General features: G+C 41.5%; 2 protein-coding genes and 1 pseudogene across 3 annotated transcripts in view; 2 read left to right on the forward strand and 1 right to left on the reverse strand.

The window, feature by feature from the left end:
* Positions 1-318: 318 nt before the first annotated feature.
* On the forward strand, positions 319-2,334 carry lrrc18b (leucine rich repeat containing 18b). Its single transcript, XM_084567037.1, has 2 exons — positions 319-705; positions 1,801-2,334. The coding sequence occupies exons 1-2, from the start codon at positions 454-456 to the stop codon at positions 2,176-2,178; spliced, it is 630 nt and encodes a 209-aa protein (XP_084423163.1). The 5' UTR covers positions 319-453; the 3' UTR covers positions 2,179-2,334.
* Positions 2,335-12,680: 10,346 nt separating this feature from the next.
* LOC311504066 lies at positions 12,681-14,301 on the reverse strand (annotated as a pseudogene). The gene is made up of 2 exons: positions 14,050-14,301; positions 12,681-13,200 (listed from the first exon to the last, which is right to left on the reverse strand). The product of its transcript is annotated as an uncharacterized misc_RNA (transcript).
* Positions 14,302-24,600: 10,299 nt separating this feature from the next.
* arhgap22b (Rho GTPase activating protein 22b) overlaps positions 24,601-27,981 on the forward strand; it is a 32,697-nt gene continuing 29,316 nt past the window's right edge. The window contains exon 1 of the mRNA XM_084567878.1: positions 24,601-25,861. Within this exon, the coding sequence (XP_084424004.1) occupies positions 25,798-25,861 (64 nt within the window). The 5' untranslated portion in view covers positions 24,601-25,797. The remainder of the gene's footprint in view (positions 25,862-27,981) is intronic.

Below are 27,981 nucleotides of genomic sequence, written 5' to 3' on the forward strand. Positions count from 1 at the left end.
AACAGTCTGAGCAGCTTTATTTACGACTCTCCTCTGGAGCCAGAGACACTCTTGTTGCCCTTTATCTCTTTCCTGACGTTTGGACCAAAGTTGGCAGCCTTATTCGTGCGGGTAAGTCATCAAATCAAAATCAAATCAGAAGAGTTTTTCTTAAACCCAATCATTCACTTTAATGGTTGTTCTGATTTTGTATTCCATTTTTTACTACTGGAAATCACCCCTGGTTAGTTAGTTAATTTGTTTTGTCATGTCAGGTGATATTGTTACCTATATTTTATCCAAGGAGAAAGGTAAAACTTGACTTGGTCTACAGTTACAGCTAGGTGGACTGCGTTGGGTAACATAATCTTGGAGGCTGGTTTCACTGTCAACTGTCAACACAGCATACATTCCTGAATACTGATAACCACAGACCCATCATTGTAATCTATCTCTCTCTCTCTCAGCAGCATCATGCCCAAGGGAAAGAAAGCCAGCAAAGGTGAGACAATCACCTTGAAAACGGCTCAGAACTGCGTGGAGCTGACGCTGGACGGTAAACGCAAGCTGAACCTCAGCTTCAAAAAGATCGCTGTGGTGCCCAAGTGCATCCAGAAGTTGTGCGAAATGGATGAACTGAACCTGAGCAGGAACATGATCAGAAGGCTTCCAGACTTTATTGAACGCTTCATCAAGATCCGCGTTTTGGATCTGCACAGCAACTACGTGAGTACGGCAGGAAAGTGGGGAAACGAAGCTTTGAAAAGTCTCTTTGTAGGTTGTCAGGGATTAAACGTTTGAAAACCAGTTGAGTAAATAGGTGGCTACCATACAGGAAAGATAGTTTTATTACATGAAGTTCTGATTTAAAATATATCTGAGACTCTTCACAACATTGTACAGAGTTACCTGATTGATTTCTTCTGATTATTTTGTCATAAAAGTGATTCTTCTTTGGTACAACTCAAAGATAAGAACCTCAAAGAAGTGACAAGAAACCAAGATAACATTTCCAGGTCAAACATGTCTGACTGATCTGCTTTTTGTACCCAAGCCTTAAGCCTTCCTTGAACCACTTGTTGTTGTCTAACAGCTGCATACTGAGAACACCTTACAGTACCTGACTTTATGGACATGCTCTGACCCAGTCGTCTAGCCATAACAATTTGGCTGTTTAGTGTTTTTTGCCTACCTTTGAAATTTTTCAACATTTGTGTATAAAAACATCAGCAAAGTCCTGAAAGTAGACAAATAGAAACCAATGAAACAGAAAAGATTGTACCTGTGCATGTATTTATTGAGGAAAATGAATCAGTTGCACATTCATGTGCATTGCAAAAGTATGTGAACCCTCGTTTTCAGCATCTGGTGTCCTCCCCTTTTGCAGCTATAACAACAACTAAATGTTTCTGGTAACTGCTGACCCGTCGTCTTGGAAGGAATTGACGGGAGAGTTTTATGTGTTGACGTGGCCTCTGCATATATATATACTGCATATATTTTAAGCATTTGTATTGCATTTTTATGGTGCACTCAGTACTAATAAACACATTCGCAGTCAATTAAATCATTACAAACACCCCACAGTGAACATGTGGGCTTCTGGCCTACTGAGTGTGAAAGGCTGCAGGGTGGTTCCCCAGTTTGCCCAGTTGATGATTGACTTATGTTGCATGACTGCATCATTGTTTTAGTGTTTAATGTCTAATGTAGGAGCCAAAATGACAATTTTGTAATAGATACATGCGTTGTAGTGAAACAAAAGACAAAGAAGACGGTGAAGAATATAACTTCTGTTACCAGCTATGTCTCTTATTGCAGTTGGAGGAGCTCCCTGTGACGATTGGCCGCCTCCAGAACCTGGAGGTTCTAAACCTGTGCAACAACCATCTGACAAGCCTCCCCAGGGAGATCGGCCAGCTGCAGAAACTCCACACCCTCAAGCTGGGTCTAAACCAGCTGGAAACTCTCCCCACCTCCATCGGTACATTGAAGGAACTCCGCGACATCGGTCTCTCTGACAATTGTTTCACCCGTGTCCCAGGCTGCCTTGCGAGACTGGACAAACTGGAGAAGGTCAACCTCGACAGGAACCCCATCCTTACCGAGCAGAAGCCAGACCTCATGATAACAGAGAAGTTTTACGTGGTCAAAGAGGGCTCTCTGTGTGAGTCCTGCTGGGAAAAAGTGCCAAAATAACAGACTGGAGGTGGAAAATGTGGTGGAATAAAGGGACAAAATTCCTGTGCATGCTCAGCTTGGTTACATTTTTAACACATTAATGCAGGACCAATTTCAAATCACTATTTGTTATTTATTATTTCTATGTGACATGGTTTTATAATTTACTGTGGTTTAAATATAACATTATACACTGTACTGAACTGTACTTAACTGACTATCCAGACAAAAAAAGTTAGTTTCACTTTAAGTATTTCTCACAGAGTGAGAAGCTGATCCTCACCCACTAGAGATCAAATTTCACGCTGTGATCACGGTTATGTATCAGTGACTAAGATGCAGGTTTTATCTGCAGTGGACTGACTAAAGATAATCTAAACACCAAGTACTGTGCTGCATGTGTTGACACTCTCTCTGGTCTAGAGGGCAGCAAAGTCTACCAACGGCCACCATCACTGCTTTTGTCAGTGATCAAAAAGTACACCTGATCATTTAGGACACAGGTGTCAAACATACGGCCTGCGGGCCAAAAGCGGCCCGCCAGAGGGTCAAATCTGGCCAGCAGCATGAATTTGCAAAGTGCGAAAATTACATAGAAGACTGCAGTTTTTCAATGAAAATAACTGTTAGCCCTAATCTGTCCACTGTTTTAGTAAGAAAAGTGGGCAGAACACAACACTGAGACCCAGGACTAAACAGCAGACAGCAAAGTGCCCAAATTGCACTTATTTTTCTTAAGAAATTTCATGTTTTCATTTTTTTAAAGGATAGTTTTCAAATGTAAACATTCTCCTAATTTACTTGTTCTTCTTTGCACTAAAACAAATGAAAAAAAAATCAGGAGCTGTCGTTACTTATAGGTTATTATTCTGTTATCTTACTGGTCTGGCCCGCTTGAGACCAAATTGGGCTGTATGTGGCCCCCGAACTAAAATGAGTTTGACGCCTCTGATTTAGGTGATCGTTATCCAAAAAACTTGTACATCTTGTATTTTTATTATCTGATAAATGAGAACAAATCAGATTTTTGTTTACTGTACCACTATGGGAGTTTGTGATGATTCTCAACAGTGATACTACATTCGTCTTTCATTTAAAGCTGCTACTCTCGCCCGATGACAGCTGGGATAGGCTCCAGCAGACCCCCGCGACCCTTAATAGGACTAAGCGGGTATAGAAGATGAATGAATGAATGAATGAATGAATTTAAAGCTGCTAATACACTTTGTTTAAATGAAAACATTGAGTAAGACAAATATGTGCAATATGGAAAGGTCCCGCATAACTACACCTACAGAACGTTTTATTGACTTTCAGCTCACTGTTTTGGTTTTACAGACCAGATCCGTTTAAGATTTTCATGCATCCCTTGGTCATTGCATTGTTTGTGGATGCACCATAGCACCTGCTATGGCTCTAAAACCCCCACTGCACGCCATCACATAGATGGATGCAATGAGCTAAGCGAAACTGTGAAAAGGAGAGTGAGCTTTTGACTCATTTTGACTATTTGGTCACTAATGGTGCTTTATTTCTGTGCTTTTCACAATAAATGAGATGCCATATCAATTCAAAGGGTTAACATATGTCACTGTTCTGTGTCAATTAGTGCATTTTTGACAGTTTATGTAAAATATAACGACTGCGATTATAAAACTCACACTTGCACTCTGAATATGACACATGGGAGCGTACTAGCAGCCAGAGACAACGTACCAAAGACAAATAAATAAAAAAAGGTTGGGTTAGGTTTAGACACAAAAACAACTGGGTAAGATTTATGGAAGCATTCATTTAAGGTTATGGAAGGCTTTGAAATTAACACAATCATGACATTGCTTATATTTATATACTAATCCTTCATTATCATAGTTGCAATGCATATAATGTCATGGAATGGACATTGTTAAAGAAAATACTAAGCAATACTAAGCAAATAAGACATTTGGTTTGAAATGGGAAACAAAAAGCAGTCCCCCTTATTAAAGTACAGTGTTTTGTTAATGCATCCATCAACCCCAGCCTCCTCCCTGTGTTCCGCACATCTTGCTACCGAATAAAAATCAATTCTATCTTTTCTCACTTTGTTATTATCTGTCTATGTCCACACAAGGAGTCAATACTATCTGAAAACAGGATACAACCTCAGAGGCCTGCGTAGTTCAGTTTCTACCACATGGCTGAGCTGAAGAATGCTGAGTCGACTGGATTAAGAGCTACACAGACAGACTCATTAGGAGGAAAGCCGGCTGATATTGACTCAGCCGTATTGTGATAGTGAGCAAAATTACAGTAAAACGTGGAGCGGAAGCCTACAGCAATTCACAGTACTCTTTAGACACCTTAAATAGATATGACTAAACAACTGTATAAGACAAAGAAACATGTCTCTAAAGGCTGGTTTGGATGATTGTTGTCCTTTTTAACTTGTTGCAAATGATTGTCAATACCACATCATGGGAGTTTGCAAGTTTTTCAGGCTTTTTCTGTTTTTGTCTTGCGTCTAAACTCTTTTTACTATTACTGGCACTGAATTTGGATTTCTGCGACAGAGGTCTGTCACAATGCAAACTGTAAAAGCTGTTTCTAAGAACCAAAATTAAAAGCCATGATTGTATTTACTGTGTGTGAATATATATATATATATACATACTTTTGTTACCACTCTGTGATCGACCATCATCAGGTTTTTAAGTGTGATCTTTATTTAAATGCGGCTGGGTGGAGACCTGGGCACACATACGCTGTCGGTGCTATTGAAAATCAATTCACGTGCACAGATGTGCTGTTGTTCTGTTTCATCTCTCTTTTTTTTTTCCCTCATCCATGCCATCAGTCTCTCCACCCCCCACTCTGTCAATGATCTGAACACACGGAGGCAGGCTGAATGAATGAAGCAGAATTGCTGCGGAGGCAAAGCGACGCGGCCACAAATAGAATCTAATTAATTCGGACGGCACAGCCCTGGCTCCTTTATTGGCTGAGATAGACCGTAATTGGACTTTGTTACCGTATAAGAAATGAAATCAGGAACCTGAAAAGTCCTCTCTATGAACTAAAGGTTCTTCTACAACTAATTCAAAATTCATGGACATGACTTTATTCCTTTAGGGTCTATATTTAGTTGTTCATTCATTCATTCATCTTCTGTACCTGCTTATTCCTGTTAAGGGTCGCGGGGTCTGCTGGAGCCTATCTCAGCTGTCATCGGGCGAGAGGCGGGGGGTTCATCCTGGACAGGTCGCTAGTCTATCGCAGGGCTAACACAGAGAGACAGACAAGCATTCACACTCACATGCACACCTACGGCCAATTTAGAATCACCAATCAACCTAATGAGCATGTCTTTGGATGGTGGGAGGAAGCCGAAGTACCCGGAGTGCTAACCACCTCGCTACTGTGCCACCCTATATTTAGTTGTGTGTTTGGTAAATGTACATATTGAGATTAAAATGTCAGGTCACTCAGTTGGGAACCTCAACAGCAGAAATGGCTATTTTAATATTATATACTATTATTTATAGTATGTTCCGGTGCAGTGCAGTTTAGCTGCAGGTCAGATGTTGTAGTGAAGTGCAGGAGGACAGCAACAGCACCTAACCAGGTCAAAGTTATATTTCCTGGTATGTTCACTTGCTGTTTAACATGATGACCAGCTAATTAGCTATCTTGCCTGCAAACGGACGCTATCACTCACTCATTAAACAAGCTGGAGACAACATGTGTGTTCCTGTTTTTAAGTTGGATAAGAAGGAAACTTTAACAGTGAAAAAAATAATGTTGCCTATGGTTAGGGTTAGGTGAAGAGGTTAGAGGTAGGGGTTGTTGATCATAGTTTGTGTGCTTTTGTTTAATGCCTGGCTCAGTGTAGACTGGCCTATGAAAACACAATGACATTTTCTGCTTTATGCAAGTATCCATCTACGTACGTACATTGTGAGGCTGGTCCTGCTGTCTTCGAGACAGTCCTGGACTAGCCCTGGGTGATAGACCTTTTTCACAGCACATGTCACAGTAGAGAAAATGTAGGTGGAATTAATGACAGACTCAGTTAGACTAAGTGTCCCAGTAATGTATGAAAGTAAACCAGCATGCATAAAAACATGAATGCAACCATCATTAATGCACCTTCGCTACTGTGACAAATCTCCTTTCCAATCATGGCCGTAGGCAGGGTTTTAGAATAACTTGCTAGGGAGACAAAAAAAAAAAATCCATGTTATAAATATGTGTGTTCCAGATGTTTGGAGAGCAAAATATTGATAACAATAGCTTTAAACAATGTCAGTGGGCAGTAGAATAAATGATCTCTTGAGCTGTAACATAAACAATGCTAATCAGATTCAGTCTCGCAAAGAATAAATCAAGGCTTATGTGACTTGTTCTTAAATTGAGCCTAAAAACACAGAATGTGATCAGGCCAGCACGGGGACATAGTGCTGATCATGTCCTGGACATAGTGGACAGTACATGCTCTCCTTCTCTGACATCCATCACCTTCTCTTTTTTATCCGCTACCTGTCAAGTTTGTTGACATGCTTAAAGACCTCCAGCGTTGACCACAGATAATGTGTTAGCGACAATAGCATTCACTGAACTCCACCTACTGACACATACACAAACAAGCCCGCGATCAAGAGAGAGTTAAATATCTTGGCATTGTACAATATCTTATCAGCACCAATGTAGCGTCATTAATGACTTTAGTTATAAACACCAAGGAAAATTTGCTTCTTTGGTAACTCCACCACACGACTTGGATACATGTACTGCTGATTTTACTGACATCCACACCGCATGATTTATGTTTTAAATATTTTTACATAAGAATGAATATCTGTTACATCTAAGACCCTACCAAACGAGTTCACACAATGCTGATAAATGCAGATAAGTTTCTCTGTATTATGCAGTATACCAAAAATTCTGCTGCATAATTCAGCTGCATGCTGGTGCACTAACAGGGATGAATTTTACATCAACCAGCAATGATTTGTTTTGCTAGAGCTGAAAGGGGAGCCATTGTAGCTATGGAGATGAAATGCGCTAGAGCAACTAGAAGTATGGTGGGGTTATGGATGTAACTTGGGTTCTATGAATTCATTGTCTCTGGCAGTGAGAAAGAATTAAATGAAATCTACGAATTAATAAAGGAAGGTTGCTTGATAGAGTTTTTAGATGGGAAAGAATCTCTGATCGACAGCTTGTACATCATTAATTGCGACTGGTGTGGCTTTATCTCAAAGGAAGGGCGATTTCTGAGCCTGTTTCTTGACAACGGAGATTGCCATAATAAAAACAAACCAAAAGATCAGATTAAAGAAAATATATAAATATTTTTTTTAAAGGAGCACTGGAAACATTTAATAGAAAGGCGCAGAATTTAGTTTTGAAAGCTAACAAACAGACGTCAACTTCATTCAAACCCGCATGGGTTGAATACTGTATATCCGTATGGGTTAGGACGGGGCTGCCCAATACGTCGATTCCGTAGATCGACCGGTAGATCACGGAGATAGTAAGGATAGATCGCATGACACTATGGCATTCGACACTTTTTGAGGTACAACACAATGATGATGGACAGCCAGTCTGAGATCTCACAGCCAAATGCGCAAGCTGCTGCAAAACTCTAAAACTAAGTAGTTAGCTCTCCAATTATATTGACTAAAGAAAGGGTATAAAATGAGTGGAAGACTATGGACTCTAGACTCTAGACTCTAAATCTGTGCAGTGCAAATCAACAGAGTAAGGTAAGTGATCATAAATGAATTGAATTGTATTGTGCCCTAAGGTTATGAAAGGTGTGCCTACAGAGAGAGAGAGAGAGAGAGAGAGAGAGAGAGAGAGAGAGAGAGAGAGAGAGAGAGAGAGAGAGAGAGAGAGATCATTTCCATTTGGTCGTTGTAAAAGTAGCTCTTAAGCCAAAAAACTGTGGGCATCCCTGGGTTAGGATGTTAAAAAGCAAGTGTAGTACATACTGTCTAGAATGTCTAGAATATGGTAGCAGGAAATGGTAGCAGGTACATAGTATTGACTTCTCAGCACAGACATTAAAGTCAGTTAATTTAAAAACAAAAATTCTCACAGGGAACAACTCTAATCGGGCAAAATGACTGAGTAAGAACATTCAAACAAAGACAAGGAAAACCCAGTCAGACAGGCAGTCGTCTTCCATCCATATTGCATACACCACAGTCTGCTGTCTTGTCTGCTCTTCTCATAACCATTAGGGGATGAAGTCATGGCCCTGTGCTAATTGCCAGTGACAGAGTAGTGAGGGAGGGTAATGGGGGTGGGGTTAGAGGCAGAAAGACAGCAGCAGACAGTCAGACAGACAGACACACCTCATGGGAAAACACCTGTCTGCTTTGTGTCTTCAGTCAGTCGCACCGCTCTCTCTCAGTTTGATGTTATTTTTCCTGATTAAAGGATGCGACTCAAGGGTTTCACTCACTCAGCTGGGTTTAATGAGCCGATCTTGTTTACTGCACTGTTCCTTGCATACAAGCCAAAGAACCATTAAAATTCTCCAGAGGCTTTAATATTCTTTCTATTGGTATTCTCCTGCTTGCACTGTACTATTTCCTCGCTGCAGACACATACTAAGCAAAATATTTCACAGAACACATTTGTGCTTCTGCCCAACCCCAGATTGGTGTTTAACAGAAAAAGTCCAATCGAAATAAAATCTGCTGTTAACACAATTTCTGACAGAGTTCATGTCAGCGCTGCCCCCGACTCACGCTCGTCGCAGTCAAGTCAGTGGTGATCAATAAGTAATGCTAAGTCAACAGTCACACCTAAAGCAGACACCCCGCTGGTCTGGTTTAGCACAGCCCATCCGAGCAAATATGAAATTTTAATCATCTTCTGTATCAATATTTTAAAAGGTTTTCCAAACATTCTGGGTTTGGAGGACTTATTTGCATTCTGAGCATCATCCCCTGCGACGTTGTTTGACCTCAAAGGTGACAGAGAACGGATAAATACAATTATTGACAATTATTGAAGAGTCTCAGCTCCCGGGAGTAAAAATCCCATTAATCACACTGCACAAATTTTCGCTGTGAATTCACAATAAATAATTGGATAAGTTTTGCATGACTTTCACAGTAAGGATTACAGCAATTTACTGTGAAATGTCCTCACAGCAATTTACTGTAATTTCACATCTGTGATATTACAATGCATTGTTGTAAAAGTACAACTGTAAACTGTAACTTTACAGCTTCAATGACAAAGCAATTACTGTGATATTACAGTACATTACTGGGGAATTACAGCCTTTTGCTGTACATCATTACAACAAGGTCCTGTACTTTTACAGTGTGCACTGTCAAAGTAATGCACAAGTTGACAGTAATTTACCGTGAATTTACAATGTATACTGTGGAGGTCATGCAAATATTGGCCAGTAATTTACTGTGAAAGTAATGCAGATTAGGTTTCCATTTACTGTGAATTTACAATCATTGCACCCCCCTCCCCCAACACACAACTTGGCATAAATGCCAAGAAATTCAGGAATTCAAGAAATTCAACTTCCTAGTCATAAACCTTCCAAAGTCATTTTATATGGTTAGGCCACGTAGCCCCAGACTTGACATGAAGCTGAACTGGATGATGCTGGTGTATCGTTAGCACGCCCGCCGATAGGGGGGGACAAACGGGTCTCCAGTCCTTGGCCCAGTGTAGGGGGTGAGGGGGCAGAACTGGGCCCTCATTAAATTATGGAATAATTAAAAAATATATATATATTAAAATAGGCCTTTTTGTGGAAAAACATATGTAATGTTTGAGTTACATAAAAGCTTTTTATTTGTTTTCTTCCTAATTGTCCTTGAAATAGTGGTCAAGAACCCCCCACCCCCCACCCCAACCCAACCCAAAAATGGTTTGGCCACTGATCAAAATTTGACGTTGCCATTTGATTTGAAGTTCAGTACGCTCAAAATGTCCGGTCAGCACAAGTCCGGTGCTCAGAAAAGGAAAGAAAAGAGGAGAAGAGAAGAAGAAAATAGAGGCCTTAAAGATTTTCTTAACAAATATTTTAAAAAAGGTGGTGACGGTGAAGCTGGGAGTAGTAAAGTGAACGTAGAGCAAGGTAAGAAACAGCGCAGCCAACGTTTAGCAGCGTTGTAACGTAACCTAACAGGCTAGCTCTAATGTTAACGTCCATTAGCTTGTATAAAAGCCTGACACAACACGTTGTCTTTGACAGAAACAGTTGAGTTTGGTAGCTCCGTCAGAGAGGAGAGAGATCCGGCTGCAGTCAGGTGACAGAGAGAGTGATGCGGGAGAGGCCCGCTGTCCCGGAGCGGAGGGACAGAGTAATGCCTGGATTATGCTTCCGTGTAGTGATCGCGCAATGGCTACCGGTGAGAGAGAAGAGCGCGAGACAGATTAGTGATGCGGGAGAGGCCCGCTGTCCCGGAGCGGAGGGACAGAGTCAGGCTACCGGTGAGAGAGAAGAGCGCGAGAGTGATGTGGGAGGGGCCCGCTATCCCGGAGTGGAGGGACAGAGTCGGGCTACCGGTCACCGGTCTTGGACCTCTGGACCTACTTAATGCTATATACACAATGGGACTACAGAGCATTTATGGAGACCTGTGTGTCCTGCTGCGTATTTTCCTGTTTCTGCCTGTGACTGCAGCTGGAGGTGAGCGGGCCTTCAGTAAAATGAAGATAATAAAAAAACTACTTGCGCTCTAACATGTCCCAGGAGAGGCTCAACGGTTTGGCAATGCGCTCCATAGAGCGTCAACTTGCCAAGAAACTGGACTTTAAAGACATCATAGATGATTTTGCCACAAGGAAAGTTAGGCGCATGGCATTTGGAGTTCAAATCTTAACATGTCACACCAGCAGTAGCCTTAAATACAATGGTAAATATTCATTTATTTCCTGCTAGTGTCAGAATTCCAATACATATGAAGAGTTTATTTGGCAACAGCTTATGTGTAGTTTGTTTATGTTAACCATTATTGTCAATTCCTGTCACTTGTCTTTTGCAGAGAGCGATGTGAGGAGAGGAGAGGAAGAGCAGAGGAAGAGCAGAGGAGAGGAACAGGAGAGGAAGAACAGAGGAGAGAAAGCGCAAAAGAAAAGGAGAGATCTGGGCATGGGGGGCCCCATCTAAGATTATCTCGTCCCAGGTCCAGGCAAGACTGTCAGCTGTCCTGATCGTTAGCTTAACACGGAAACCCAGTGTCTAGGTGCAGAAAGACCGCTCACGAGAGGAAAATCGAGTACGGTAACTTTATATGCAGCAAAACACAGTTACATGTACCCCCACACGCTCTCACTGAAGGGAAATTCTTGAGTTTCATGCTTCATCAACACTGTTGATCAAACGTGGGGCTACGTGGCCCAACCATATAACACATTGAAAAGTACACGTAGCAACGTTGAACACAAACCTTTTCACTTACTTTCTTGTTCGTTTTTCTTATTTCTCTCTCTTCTTCTTCTCTCACATATAGCAAATAGTTGCTAATGGTGTTACTAGCAGCATTTCGCTAGCTATTATTACTATTAGCAAATGCTGTGAGAGAACGTTCAACAATTTCAGGCACTTGCTAACAAAATATGAACTGTGTCATGCGATAAACGCTCATTTCAAAGTACATATTATTATCATATTAAAATAACATGGGTAAGTGCTGCAAACAGAAGTTATGCATGCTGCTCACCTTCTCCATTCAGCCCAGAAGAGAAAAGGGAAACGGTGCCTTCAGTTCAAAAAGGTCCAAGTTCGGTTATGTCATGTGACTTACCAGAGAATATTTCAATACAGTATTTCACTGTAATACTGTTGAATGCTGTGAAATCCTTTTTTTTTTTTTTTTTTACAGTGTTGCTGTTGCAGGATTTTACTGTAAAATAACAGTTAAATGCTGTAAAATCCAGGGATACTGTCATTTTTACAGGTATTAATTGGGATATTACAAGGGAACTTAATTACATGTTACTGTAAAATAATACTGTTAATTATTGTGAAATGCTGGTAATTTATTGCAATCACTGAAAGAAAAATACAAAGACCGGTTCCGAACGGATTCAGATTACAGGGATGTCAAACACTGATCAGTCCTGTTAATGCTGAAATCACCCCTCATACCACAGAGATGTCATTTGGACCGAAATTATACTCCTGGTGACATCACTAGGAAAGACCACATGTAGTCACTTACCTGTATCAAGAAGGTCGCTGTGTCTTGAGCCTAGATTGGTTCCTGCGTGGACTACTGGATGGACTACTTACACCAGAAGCCAGACTGCACATACAGATGGGTGTTTCCCTTGTTGGCAACGATTGTGCGTTCTGGCCTAGCCCATAGATTCTACTCGACTAATAATGTTGCTTAAATAAAGACATTTTTCGAGGCACTGGGGAAGGTTCAGATATGTAATATGTATAACAGAAGCAGTGAAAAAAGGGCCTAAATGCATTTATCTCACAGGGGATTTTTGTTGTTGCTGCTGCAATACCACCAGTGGCCACTAAGAAATACTAAAACAGTGGACAAATTAGGGCCAACAGTTATTTTCATTGAAAAACTGCAGTCTTCTATGTAATTTTTGCACAGGAATTTTGTCCCTTTATTCCACCACATTCTCCATCTCCAGTTTGTTATCTTGGCACTTTTTCCAGCAGGACTCACACACAGAGCCCTCTTTGACCATGTAAAACCTCTCTGTTATCATGGCTGACATCTGGCTGTTTCTTTGACTGACGTCTGGCTTCTGCTCGGTAAGGATGGGGTTCCTGTCGAGGTTGACCTTCTCCAGTTTGTCCAGTCTCGAGAGGCAGCCTGGGACACGGGTGAAACGATTGTCAGAGAGACCGATGTCGCGGAGTTCCTTCAATGTACCGATGGAGCTGGGGAGAGTTTCCAGCTGGTTAAGACCCAGTTTGAGGGTGTGGCGTTTCTGCAGCAGACCGATCTCCCTGGGGAGGCTTGTCAGATTGTTGTTGCACAGGTTTAGAACCTCCAGGTTCTGGAGGCGGCCAATAGTCACAGGGAGCTCCTCCAACTGCAATAAGAGACATAGCTGGTAACAGAAATTATATTCTTCACCGTCTTCTTTGTCTTTTGTTTCACTACAACTGCAGCATATGCATGTATCTATTACAAAATTGTCATTTTGGCTCCTACATTAGACATTATACACTAAAACAATGACGCAGTCATGCAACATAAGTCAATCATCAACTGGGCAAACTGGGGAACCACCCTACAGCCTTTCACACTCAGTAGGCCAGAAGCCCACATGTTCACTGTGGGGTGTTTGTGATCATTTAATTGACTGCAAATGTGTTTATTAGTCGTGTGTGCACCATAAAAATATGCAGAGGCCACGTCAACACATAAAACTCTTCCTGTCAATTCCTCCATCAGCATTTACCGGAAACATTTAGTTGTTGTTATAGCTGCAAAAGTGGGGGCAACACCAGATACTGAAAACAAGGGTTCAAATACTTTTGCAATGCACATGAATGTACAATTGATTCATTTTCCTAAATAAATACATGCACAGGTACAATCTCTCTGTTTCATTGGCTTCTATTTGTCTAATTCCAGGACCTTGCTGATGTTTTTATGCAGAAATGTTGAAAGTTTTCAAAGGTAGGCAAAAGATTTTAAGTTGCACTGTGTATACTAAGAAGCTACATTTAATCAGCCGATCAGCTGTCAGTCAGGTAACTCTGTACTGCAGGTTTGTAACATTGTAGAGAGTCTCAGATTTAAATCAGAACTTCACATAATAAATGTATGTATGGTAGCCACCTATTTACTTGACTGGTTTTCAAACGTTTAGTTGCTGACAACCTACAAAGAGACTTTTCGAAGCTTCTTTTCCCCAGTTTCCTGCCGTACTCACGTAGTTGCTGTGCAGATCCAAAACGCTGATGCTGATGAAGCAATAAAGTCTGGAAGCCTTCTGATCATGTTCCCGCTCAGGTTCAGTTCATCCATTTCGCACAACTTCTGGATGCACTTGGGCACCACAACGATCCCTTTGAAGCTGAGGTCCAGCCGGCGTTTACCGTCCGGCGTCACCTCCACGTAGGTGTTAGCCGTTTTCAAGTTGATTACCTCACGTTCGTTGGCTTTCTTTCCATTGGACATGATGCTGCTGATAGATAGATAGATAGATAGATAGATAGATAGATAGATAGATTACAATGATGGGTCTGTGGTTAACAGTATTCAGGAATGTGCTGTGATGACAGTTGACAGTGAAACCAGCCTCCAAGATTACGTTATCCAACGCAGTCCACCTAGCTGTGTAGTGTTATGCAAAATGATTCGCAGAAGAGTAAGCCGCTGCCACACTGACCTTCGAAAATACTCTTCATGGTGCATGGTGTCACACTGCAGTGGCGGTTCTAGACCAGTTTTACTGAAGGTGTCTGGCTGGGGGGCCAGGGGTTTTGTCAGAGGGGCACATTCAACCTGGGGGAAAAAAAAAGACAAAGATTCGAAATCAAACAAAACACAATGGAGAGGAATAAGCAACTAGAAGATACCGGAAGACAACAAAGCAACAACTTTTCCTCACACTTTATGTTTGCACTTTTCTAATTGCACTATTACAAGAGGAATTGTCTGCTTTCCAGCGTTTGATATTAATTTATACAGTTTAAAGTTAAGCAGGACAGGTTTCTGTTAAGAAATATATTTATTTTGTGAATTTTGTTATTTTGTATTAAAAATAAATTGTTGAAAAATAATTTGTTTTCCATGAGTTTATATCCATAGACATAGAGAGCCGAAGTCCCGCCCCTCTACTTCCGGGTTATGGGACCTATCTTTCGAAAAAATATGAACGGCAGTCTATGGAGAGATCATTATTATTTTCTGGTCCCGATCGAATTGTGGCATGAATTTTACATATGATGTGTGTGAATTTAAAAGAAAATTTTTCACGTCAAGAGATAAATTATTTGACGTAAATAAGCTGAACAACATTAGGTTTTGTATGAGATCGCTTAGTGAACTACATCTCTCGTCTCGAACAATGTACGTAACTAGAGAACTATGGCTGTCTCCTTGTTGAGCTTTACCGTCTTCTTCCAGGACGAAGGCAGAAGCATCAAACGAGGTGAAAATCATTATAAATCGGGTCATGTCGAGAGCTGTAGTTACACGAAGGGAGTTTTGGTCGGTTCTGTATGCGCCAGCATGCGGGACTTGTAGTTCGTTTAATTACGTATTTTCCATAGCGTTTTACTTAACTATCTTGCGACAAACTGTGACATTCTTGACATGTAAAATCATTTTTTATTCTGAAAAACAACATATGTATAATCCAAGGCACAAGACACACGCCTCATTGAGCGGGGTGGCCCGTTGTTGCGATAGTCAACGTCGCCGCCATATTGGAGGAAGCAGCTCTGACCCGCGAACCAATACGAGTCAACGGGATATACACACGAACGTATATACCCGGATAGGAACCAAAAACGTCTGTAACATTAACTACTCAGAATGTTACAGACGTTGTTTTTGGTTCCTATCGGTTCCCTGGATATATACGTTCGTGTGTGAATGTGTAAATGCTTACAGTACTTTGTAGAAGACGCTTAATAAAGTTAACTCCATTAATTCGTATTGGTTCGCGGGACAGAGCTGCCTCCTCCAATATGGCGGCGACGTTGACGTACGGTCCAGCGTTCAATGAGGTGTCTATGTATACATGTCTATGTTTATATCAATCAAAAATATGAATTTAATTCAATTCAGGTTTGAGTAAAATAGTTAAAAAAATCGTTTCACACACACAAATAAGGGCTAAAAAAAAAAAAAATTCACCACGTCGGGGAGGGTGAAGGCAGTCGGGTCGACCGGCCCTGCCAAGAGTGTCTCTTATTTATTTTTCAAGGAGTTGGCAACCTTATACACAACACTTCAGCAACCCAGTATATAAATAACATTTATTACAGTAGGCTACTGTGGCGAGCTCGTTTTTGTGTCGTGGTAACGTTAACGTTAGCTAGAAGCATGCAATCACCTCAAGATGACATTAACGCCTGGTCCGGCAGAATGCTATTATAATTCATAAAGTTAGCCAACAACATTTCTTGACCAGAAGTCTTACCTTGTAACAATACAATATTGTTCATGGTAATCGTTTCTCTGCTTCTCCTTGGGTGGATGGTATCAAAACTGACCGCCATTTTCAGTGGTGTAACGCACTAAAGGATCAGACTAGAATGTTGAGCCACGCGGATTAGTTCCGCTTTCTGCGTCGGCGCGATATCACAATTTTAATAATTACTGTATAATCTTCGTTCGGAGGGGGGGCACAGGGGGGTCCAGACTCAGTGTTACTGCTGGCCTCTGTTCGACCCCCCAGAACCGCCACAGACACTGACAAAGGTCTCTGTTTTGTAGTTAACAGTCTCAATTCTGAGTTAGCCTGGGGGTAGGGTGGTTACCTTTTTAGGCTTACAAAAATGTCAGCCTTAAGTATGGTGAATCTGTCCAACAGGACAAAGCTCCTCTATACAAAGATCCAGATGACTGCTTTGAAATTGTACAGTCTGGTCTAAGAAGCTTCTAATAAATATGGACTTTGTTCAAGAAAAAGACATGCCACACATTTCAACACATTACATTTATCTGGATATAAAACTCTGCAGCTGCTTGAAATGACTGATGAACCCACTGACAACAGGTCTTTTGTGGACCAGAGCTGCAAAATCCCATTTGAAAGTCTCGTCATTAGTGAAGCATATCCCCGCTTTACATTATGCTCAACAAGCTTCTGCCAGGTGAAGGATGGTCAAGTGGTTCTTGTCTATTTTGAAGGCCTTGTAAGCCACAGGACTGCCTTTGCTGACATTATATTCTACACCAGAAGAACAAGCAGAGATCAGAATTTTGCAATGGAGGAGAAAAATCTGATATCACAAAAAAGGTAAATCACAAATGTCAGTCACAATACTCCACCCCACTTTAATACACACCGCGTCTCCACATCAAGCCGGAGAGAACCCCGGTTTCAGCTAAACAAAACCAGAAAACTTTGGTTGCAGGCTGTTTTGTCGGTCGGTTTGTCGGCCACTGGTCTCGCTGTGTGGCTTCAAACGTCCAGTCTTCGAGCCCTGCTCCCTCCTCTTCTCACCATCCTGTCCATTCCTCTTCTGTCCAACATTCCACAATGTGATAACACAACAACTTGAGGATGATTTGGGTGATAAATTTAGAGGGTTCAGAGCCACACCCAGCCTGGTGCGGCCACATCGCCTTCACCCAACCTCAGTCTTAAACCAAACGCTGGCACAGAAGGCTTTTTTTTTTTTTTACTGGCATCTCATTTTGGCGTCTCGGTGTGCTTTTGTACGTGTGTGTGCTTCATTTTGGTTTCTTGTTGGCGTGTGCCTCCTCTTCCACTGTTTCATTACGGCTTCTGTGACCCCTATCTCTGTTTCTATCAGCCTCATTTTGGCTCCATTTTGCTTTGCCGTGAGTATGTGTGCGTGTGTGTGTGTTAGACCTCTGTGCATTTGGTGCTTCATTGTAGCCGCTTGTCATCTTGTGTGTACGTGTGCTTGTATGTTATGTGTGGGTGCACACACCCCTCCGCCCCCTCTGCGCCTCCCTCCCCTCTTTGCTCTGTAATAAGAGCAGCTGTGGTTGACGCGAGACCAGCTCTGATTCAATTGCAGTGCAGGACTTAAGGCTATTATCTTCTGTGCACTGGAGGAGGAGGGAAGCACAGCTGCTACAGCAACGACAGATCTGACGACGCCTTCCAGAAATGACTGAAAGTTGGAAATTTCTGGTCTTTTTCTTAAAAAGTAGAAAAAAGAATTTTAAAAAAAGAAGCTCAGAAAACGAGAATTAAATTACGTAAAAAATAATAATAAATTGTCAGAAAATGCTAATACTAAATCATTATATGAAAGATGGACCAACTTGATAATAATCTTGTTCAACAACCTGTGTGCATCTGTGAAATCACAGGGAATACAACTCTCCTGCTAAGGCAGACAGCAATGACTGTGAGCTGAAAAAAGATTTTAAAAAATAAGAGAATAATTAAAACCAGATAACGTGTTCCATGTTTGTATGCTGTTATAGCGGGACCAATTTATCTATGTCAGGCAACATATTTTCTCTATTATGATTAGATTTAGCTATGGCATTATTTTTGTGTCTTCACAAAGTGACACAATGACATGAGTAACGTAGTACATGTGAACTACTGCCGTTTGCTATAAACCATAGACTGTATAAAGATGGGCGGCGGAACAGCTCCTCAAAAGTGAAGCCAAAGCAAGTAGTGCTCCCCCTGGTGGCTGGCTGCAGTATAGTTCATGAGCTCCACCTTCTCCATGTTAGTGGATGGGACTTGGGCCAAATTAAAATGCGAAAGTTGACGTCAAAAAAAAAAAAAAAAAAAATTCAAGGATGGTCATTTTACGTAGTTAATACAATAATGATGCATGTTCAAGTGTCACGCTTTCTGATTCTGATTCTGATATTTGACACTATAGAAACAGGATGTGACATCATGATGACTACAAGTTGCCATGCCAACCGCTCCATGAAGCAGTCTGTAGGGCCGTTAGAGTTGGAAAAAATAAATGAGTACAGTGTATAATCCAACATCTCCTTGTAACTGGTGGAGGTAGAGCAGAGCGCAGTATTAATTAAAAGAAAACGAGTCTGGCGGAAGTGTGGGCATCAATAACGTGGCTCCGTGTGGCTCCACTCTCAGACCGCACCGTGCAGACTCTAGCTTCAAAGTCGCAAGATGGCGCTGCCCGTACCCCCGGGAAAATTGCATCAGTTTGGCCAATGCAAGGAAGTGTCCATATTATATACAGTCAAAGCTATAAACAGATAACAGCAACCTTTCTTGCTAAGCTCTGAAAAGACAACGTAAACGTCACACCAAGCTGCATGTGGAATGGGAACACAACATAGAACACTCTCTGTTAGTTGTACCTTCTGCAGTTTTGCAATAACTGCATACCTTGTTTTGTTTGGCGAAAATGTTTGAATCGGCCAGAGAAGGGAAGTAATAGTGAAGGAAAAGGAGAAACAAAAGAAACTTTAATGGGTGAACATGAGCACAATGCCAAGCAATGTTTTTTGGAGTAAGGACCAGTGGAGGATTAGATGGCACACCACCAATGGTAGAAAGAAAAGTATTTTGTGTCCCAATCGTTACACCCAACAAAAAATAAAATTAGGCTATATGATAATGTCATTGAGATGAGGGCAGTGGGCTCATGGATATGGATTTATTTTATTCATTTTATTGCTTAGTTTGTCCAAAAACCATCAGTTGGCATTGTGATTCAGTTTCTTCCGTTATGGCTCCTTCACCGTCTACTCACTCTCTCCATGTACATTGGATATTACTGATATGTAACCGAACTTTTAGCCAAACAACCAAAAGGGGAAGCAGATAATCAACATAAAGTAGCAGCAACTGGGAAAAGAACGTGCTCTTCACAAGATGGCCCCCACATATCATCAAACAACATGGCGCAACGTCAATGTTTACAGACAAACAACACGAACACCTGAAACCACTGCAACCATATCAATAAAAAATGGTGGCCTCTGTAGCCTCAGACTGTTAAGACTGAATGCATACCAAATTACTACAGTGTGGTTGAAACAGGTTTTCTGAAGACTCCAAAAATTTCATTAAAACCCTTTTAGCTATGAACTTCCTTTGCTATGAACTTCCTTTGCTATAAGCGCCACACTCCTACACTTGTGTCAATTACAGGACAATTACTGCAGCTCAAGGCGACAGGACATTGTGCGTTAGAGGGAGATCTGTGTTTATTCTCCCTTGTTTTTTCTGAATTGTGCCACTGGAATGCCTGCAGGGTGTAATTACAACCTACTGTACGAGCTGGGAATTTCTCATCCCTGGCTCTGAACTGAAGGCGGCATCATTCTTAGAAAGCCAAGATTGGCAAAGACAAAAATGGTGAAAGTAGGTGAAAGAAAATAGACTAGGGATTGCTACAGGCTATAGCACTATTATCAAGAAACTGTGGTGAGACAGGTGGAAGGAGAAGGCAGATCCAATATTGGTATAGTAAGAAGCCGGGATGAGAGAGAAAGCAGAAGAAGGGTGGGGGAAATGAGTAATTAAGGGAAGGAGGTGGAGACAAGCTGAGGACCTCTACAGCTTAATTAGGCGCAGAAGGAGGAGAAACCTGCTACATGAACGCCCTCTCTTCCTCCCTTTTGCAAGATCTGTGAAAAATCAGTTATTCTAGAAAATAAGAACGCCTCAAATCCAGCATTTATTAGGCATTGACAAATTCTGCCGGTGGATGACCCTCCCCAAAAAACCTCCATGTACCACGGGCGGATGTACTGCTATGAATAATGTAACAGGGAGGGGTGGAGGCAACTGGGCGTGTGTGCGGATGGGAAAAAAAAAAAAGAGGGGCTGTTCCTCCCCCCTCCTCCTTCTTCTTCACCACCCCACCTCCTCCTCTTCTTTCCATTCTCCTCCCCTCCCATGTTCACCCAACCCCCCTATCTGCCGGCCGCACTGCAGAAGGTCAGAGAGAGAAGAGGAGAGAGGTATAGACAGAGGCAGAGGCAGAGGGAGACTCAGGGGTGGGGTGCTTGGATGTACACGAACATGCCGACAGGAGAGCGTGCGGACGAGCGATGACAGCCATGCTGAGCCCAAAGATCAGACAGACCAGGAGAGGTAGGTTTGATGGCTCTACCTTCACATGAACACTACCTGCCAGCTGCATCCTCACATCATGTCATACACGACATACACTGTGATGGCAGTTAATCACAATCAGAGGATGTATTAGTAATGCAGTTGACTCTATCAGGACACTTTTATGGATTAATACCATCTTTAAAAAGTATTTTTATTTTATAATTAGGATTTGAAACAGGAATATGTATACAGAGGCACTTTTTCAGCACTTCTTTTTGCTGTCACATTTCTGAATGAAGCGTGTGCGTCTGCCCACGCAGGATACCTCTCTGCGTAAATTTGCATTCTACTACAGCTGGCCGCCGGTGTGAATTCTGAGCAGCATCTCCAGTTTCATCACTGCAGCGCTCGACGCAATCAGGCTGCCGTCAGCTGCTGCCGTGTGTGCGCTCACAGTGTACAGTATGTGTGTGTTTCTGGATGGATGTATTAATGTGTCCACACGTGTGTTCACGTCTTTCCTTCCTTTCCTTGGCACTAACCTCCGTGACTGCAATTATACAGCTGGATCTGATTAAGATGAAATGAATAGTTTCCAAGAATGGGAGAGCAATGTGTAAATCATCCACTGGAGTGCCATAAAATTAATAGCAAAGTGGATTAAATGTGTATTTGCATAAATTAAAACAGCAGAACAGGTTCAACAGGCTTGTATATTTGTATATTATCATTTAATTGTTTACTGCATCACGTTTAGGCACTAGATCATTGTAAATATTGTTGTGATTTTTCATTTATAGTGTTAAAGTAAGACGGTACTCTAATAAAGCCTCAAATACATAAAACAAAGGAGTATATGATATGATATTCAGCTGTTTAATTTAAGGAGGTGGGAATGCCACTAACCCCATGTGCATTTCTAAGAGCGAAAATTAGCGGGTTTATATCGACCGTGTGATTTTGCATGAGAAGAATTCCCTGCATGCCGTCTGTAAATTGCTGACAGCGTCCCATTTGTTGCATGAAGCCCATGAATAAACGGGTATGTGACAGATGTAGTCGAGTAGTGTGTGCCCAGCCAGGGTCAGAGCAGGTCAAGAAGGGACACAGCGCTAACCAGTGTGCATGAGACATCACGGGTGATTAAACTACTTATAATAGAAGGTCGAAGAAGACACCCAAAATATAAATTGATGATGGGTCACAATTTTATTGATCATTCTTAGCATTCATGTTGGTAGAAGGTAATCCGTGCTGACCAGCACAGATATACTCTATACAGTCTGTTTTGTTTGAATTTGGACAAACTAACTAGCCTAGATATGCTACATGACTTGTTTTATTTGGGAAACCATTGACAAGCTAACTAGCTTAGATATGCTACATGACTTGTTTTATTTGGGAAACCATTGACAAGCTAACTAGCTTAGATATGCTACATGACTTGTTTTATTTGGGAAACCATTGACAAGCTAACTAGCTTAGATATGCTACAAGACTTGTTTTATTTTGGCAATAGTAAGCCAATTAGCTTAGATATGCTATATGACTTGTTTTATTTTGGTAAACCGGTGACGAGTTAACTAGCTTGGATATGCCACATGACTTTTTTTAATTTGGAAAGCCAGTGACCAGCTTACTGGCTTATATTTATGCTACATAACTTATTTTATTTTGGAATTCAGCTAATACCAGCTAATATGCTATATGACTTATTTTATATTGGAAAACAAGTGACAAGCTAACTAGCTTATATGCTATATAGGCTACCTTGTTTTCTTTGGAAGGCCAGTGACAACCTAACTAGCTTAGGTATGCTATATGACTGCTATATGTTCATTGTGAATCTAACAAGCTTAGAAGTACTATGCATAAACCATGACAATTTGACTTCGAGGGCAGTGATGAGTTAAATAGCATAGATATATTGCACGGTATTCGCAAGCTATGACATCTTTTCAAGTTTGAAGGTCTAGACATTTGGATCTACACCTGAAGTAAAATTAAATTATAAAGTATGCTTTCCTCTCAGAGCACCTCTTAATTAGACATGCTTGTGTAAGTAAACAGTTTATTACCTATCGAGAATGGCAGTAGACAAATTTCTGTTCATCAGTGGTATTTTCTCCATAAAAGAAAAATCAAACTGCTGTGCTTCAGTAATTTCTACAACCGTCAACATATTAGAACTGTAATAGGGTGCACTGCCTGGCACCAGGAAATCTAGTAGCAGCTTTAATTGCCCACATATCAGCTGCTTCACGCTCTTGCTGTCTCTTTTTGATCTGCGTTACCATGGTTTTATGATCAAAGTCCTGCAATGGAACAACACCCTGACATTCTGCCTTTCCAAGGCACATGAATGAATGCACTCACGACTAGATACCGTGAGCAAGAGATAAAAAATTCACGCACGGATGATGTGCATGTGGGGATGATAACATGCACATACCCACTGCTGCAGATCAGTTCCACTCCACTGCAGCTATATCATAACAGGCTATATGTTATGCCACACCTCCAGCCTGTCAAGGAAGGCTGCCACACACACACATAATGGATAACACATTAATCAACACTGATAGGCTAACTGGAAGTTACGCACTGATGCACCTGTGACTCTCTCTGCCATTTTACACAAGCCATAAATCACTGAGCAACAACCAGATTCACCTAATTGAATTCCTCCAACATGCCTCTGTGCATGCTTGTGTGTGGGTAGTAATGGGATTTAGCCATTGGTACTGGCTAGCTATTGTGGAGTACCCGCCTCTCCATGCTAATGGAAGTACTCCTTGTAGTGTGCATTATTAGTCATACATGTATTTGCTGCTTATGATAAATGTACAACTCACAGCTGTATAATGACATCACATGGACCTAGCATGTTTGTTCAGGCATGTATGAATGTAGCATCATGTGTCCCTTCATGTCACACCATTTGTTTTTTCTTTTGCGCCATCGGGCCGACATTTGTTCTCACTGGAACATTAGCTCCCTATGTAGACATGCCATTACAAGGAATCCTGCTTTCAGTGGACTGGGTGCTCCTTCTCTGCTGTTTTGGAGAATGAATGACTTTCAGGCTTATTATTTCTCTTTTGAGTGGTCAGCTCCTGTGACAGAGCAAACTAAATCAGTGTCATCAGAAATATAAATGGCCAAACTGGCTAAACCCAAATCATCTCGGGTAGTGTGGATTTGATGAGGTCTTTTTTTCCAGTTTTTTTTTTTCCAAAAGGCTCACACATTTTCCATTAGTAACATTTGCCATTTCAGTAATAACTGAGATGTTTACCTGAGATTTCATCTTCCACCAAATACAATGAAGTTGTCAAGAACCATGTGTCTTACAACATCCCAATATGGTGACAAATTACATCCATGTTGGAATCAATTCACACCTTACCATTTAGTTGCATTTTCAACGCCCATGCAGGAAGCAGCATGTCCTATACCTAGCTTCACACGACTCTAACCTGTCAGTCAAAGAGAAGGGACCTCCAGTGTCTGGCGTGGGACGTTGGCACTTATCTTTCAGGCCCTGTGGATTGATTGGATAAGGATATGGTGAGTTTGCGTCAATGCCTTGGACTCTTTATTTTATTCATTGAGCCATTCCTGAGCAGTTCTTGAGGGTTGTATTCATTGGAGGACAATGTGCAACGATGTGGTTGGTATGTATGAAAGTAACATACACATGAATGCCAGAAAACCAAGATTTCCCAGGAGAATATCGCATCAGTGTTAATCCCTTCACCTGTCAGCGGTTTAACGTTGTGGCTGATCAATGTATGTAGCAGAGCAGACTAGTAATGGTGTGGAAATGGTGGTGAAAGAGTGTGTGTTATTTGGATAAATCAAATATCTAAGGAGCTAGAGGTTTGCTGATGCAGGGACTTCTTACAGGACTAACAATGTTCTTTCATTTTTCTTCTATCCTGTGCTTTTTATCTTGCCGACTTGACTCCCACTTATCTTTTTTTCTGTTTAATCAAAAGACTATTGTCTTCAAACGCAGACAACGCAACACAAATATCACAGTACACTAGCTTCCTATACTTTGGTACACTCCAGCTCCCTATTCCTCTAAAACTACTGGTGTGAAGTAGTGAAAAGATAAAAAATTTTTTGTGCCAGTGTACGCAAACTTCACACAGATTTACATGTTTCCTATGAAATTATCAGGAAAACTATTTTGATTATGTTTCTAATTTTAATGCTAGGTATTTCTATGTAATTCTGTGTAGTCTGTTTACCTTTTGTTGCAAACTGTATGTTGAAATCAATGCTGTTAGAAATGTTGCACATGGTCTGCTTAGCGCACCACCCTCACCAACATGCATGCAACATGATCATGATATCATATATGAGCTCATGACTGAATAAGTAGCCAATCCATCTGGTGTTCCTTGATATCCAGCTCCCAGAACTATTCATCTGTGACCCTGAAAAAACAAGACACATGCTCTAATTTACATAAATTATCATTGGGGAACACGGAGATAAACAAACGTGGGCATACTGTACATCTGCGCACACAGTCAGGCATGATGTGGAGCCCCTGTTATTTGACAAGGGCCCCTCCTTAATCGCTGGCTTCTGTAAATGAATGAGCCGCAGTCAGGTCTGGATTTCACTGAATTGCAGTGATTGTGCATGAAGTGCGCTTTTACAGTGAAACTGTCTCTTTGTAGTTCGAAGTTGTAGAAGTGACCACAGAGCAGCTCCACCCAAACCAAGGAAGGTCTGAATCACTCTGAGTAAAAGGTCCAAATTGGCGCAGTGGGCAGTCATACTCGACACAAACACACACACACACACACACACACTCAAAAATCAGTTGTCGTGACTCAGGCGTGAATCATCGGCCCATGTGTGTTCCACTCGGTCTATGGTCCAGGCAGCTGATGTGTTGAACAGCGGTGCTCTTTTATGCGAACGCTGGCAGGGTGAGGAAAGATGGAAAGAAGTAAGGGACGCGATGTGCTGAGGAAAAACAGAGGGGTCATGGAGGGCAGGGAAGGTGAGTGCCACTATTAGCAGCAATGTGACGAAAAGAGCAAGGCGTTAAGACAGTCTGGCGGTTCAAAATGATCTATACACGTTTAGTGCCCTCAAATAATGGGAAATGTGTGTACTATCCAAAAACTAGTGGCAGATTTAAAGCTGTAGCAGCTGGGAAAGCACTGGAATAGACATAGACAATGTCTATGTCAAAAAACTTGGAACAGACTACACACTACAGACTAACAAAAACGTTTAGAGAAATACAGTATATGATATTGAAATATCCTCACTTGCTAAATATGAACGACAGCTGCAGAGGTCATCAGGTATGAATCAAATTATGTGAATTACCCAATAGCAAACAGCAGTCAACTCTGACTGACAGTTCTTATAGCTGACATCAAAAATAACGGAAATAATACAATTTAAAAAAAAATCAGAACTGTGCCTCTAATCCAAGAGCTAATTTATTTGACAAAGACTGCCCAAATGTGGCGCCAGTAGTGATAATAAGCACCTCCATGATGTGCATGCATGCGCTGTGTGTGCTCTAGGCTTTGATTCAATAGGAGCAGCAGTGCTGATCATAAGAACAGAGAGAGGAATTAGACCAAGCCGAAGTAAGTGAAATGGAGGGTGACGGGGCCGAGGTGAGAGAATGGAGAGCTAGAAAAAAGACTGGAGTTATTAGGAAAAGATGGATAGGTGGGGAAAAAAAGCAATGGTGGAAGAGACGGAGGTGAAAACAGAAAGAGACAAGAAACCCTAACAGCAGTGGAGGACTTCATCGACACCGAATGTTTTCCACCAGCCTACGCAAACATTCAGCACGGTCCTAACGGCACAACTAACAATGGAGACATTGGATTAAACCACCAAATGGGGTAATATGACACCACTCATACTGAGAATACCGAGAAAGAAACCAGGGTGCTTCAGTGATGCTGGGAAAAATGAGGTGATCATGGGCGTACAGAGAAAGATACACACGAAGAAAACGTCTAGACCACAAACTGACTTATAATTCTGCAGCTTCCTCAGTAACTTTAAAGACATTTGCACACATTTGCTCATGTGGGGAGAATTACCACTAAACTGATGTTCCCCTCAGCTCAACCGAGCATTTTAGCATAATTCTCAGGTCCGCTGTCTTACTTCACCACTTCCATCGTGTTTCCGTTAAGGCTTTTGTCCTAAAACGCTCTGTAAAACTGTCCGTATGCAAGCTGCCCATCACCAAACAGAAACCAAGTTAGCAACTAGCTAGCTAGCAAACACGGTACTTAAAAGCGGACAATAAATCATCTAATGCTGCTTTAAGGTGGTAGATCTGACCAACCGAATACTTAGCCATTACCCAAAATCTGTCAAACTAGCTAACTTCCCTGTTTAAATGATGCTGTGATGCAGCACATCTCTGAGCATCAACAGGCTTGTCAGGCTGCCAAGATAGACCGTTGATGTGTAATACAAATGACGTGTCCTTTAAGTTCTCTCTCTATATATATATATATACGCTGGGGGTAAAGTCGCAGCAATAAAACAATAAATATTGATTTGGTTCCTCCTCTTATTCATCCATCCCCCCTTCACCTGAACGCCATCTGAACATTGATCATTCCGGTGTGTGTGTGACAACCGAACGCCATCAGGGAGGTATCGGCACAATTGAATTCTGTGAATTATACATTACTATCAAATAGCATTGGCCTAGTTTGCCTTAGATCAACTTATCTGTACCAAACCATAACCTTCAGCAACTATTTCTGTGTGGTATAATTTATGGTCTGCTGGTCTATATGACACATGCTTGACATACTATGGCTTACTTGGTGACGGTGTTGTATGTTTACAGAAGTCACACTTCAATGTCAGCATACGCAGCAATTAAAAAAAATCATTTAGCACGTTTAAGCACTGATGTCATGCAAGGACAGTATCCCAGTGGCTATAAAGCTGCCATCTCTTCCCTTTTAAATCTGTCCTTGACCGAGCTCAGGTTACACACGTCTGTTGAAAAGGATTCAGTCTGCCTGCCAGTCCCATGTGGTCCTATTATTTCAGCTCAAAGCCTCTGCTATTCTGTTGGGTTGTAGCAACACACAATAAGTCTCTTCCAAGGACCTCTGAAATTGA

Source organism: Chelon labrosus, assembly GCF_963514085.1.
Source record: "Chelon labrosus genome assembly, chromosome: 19".
Lineage (NCBI taxonomy): Eukaryota > Metazoa > Chordata > Actinopteri > Mugiliformes > Mugilidae > Chelon > Chelon labrosus.

Bases quoted from the DNA above. Each gene is read 5' to 3' on its own strand.
- lrrc18b (XM_084567037.1), top strand. From the start codon at position 454: ATGCCCAAGGGAAAGAAAGCCAGCAAAGGTGAGACAATCACCTTGAAA. The intron at 706-1,800 runs GTGAGTACGGCA...CTCTTATTGCAG, and splicing joins TGGATCTGCACAGCAACTAC to TTGGAGGAGCTCCCTGTGAC.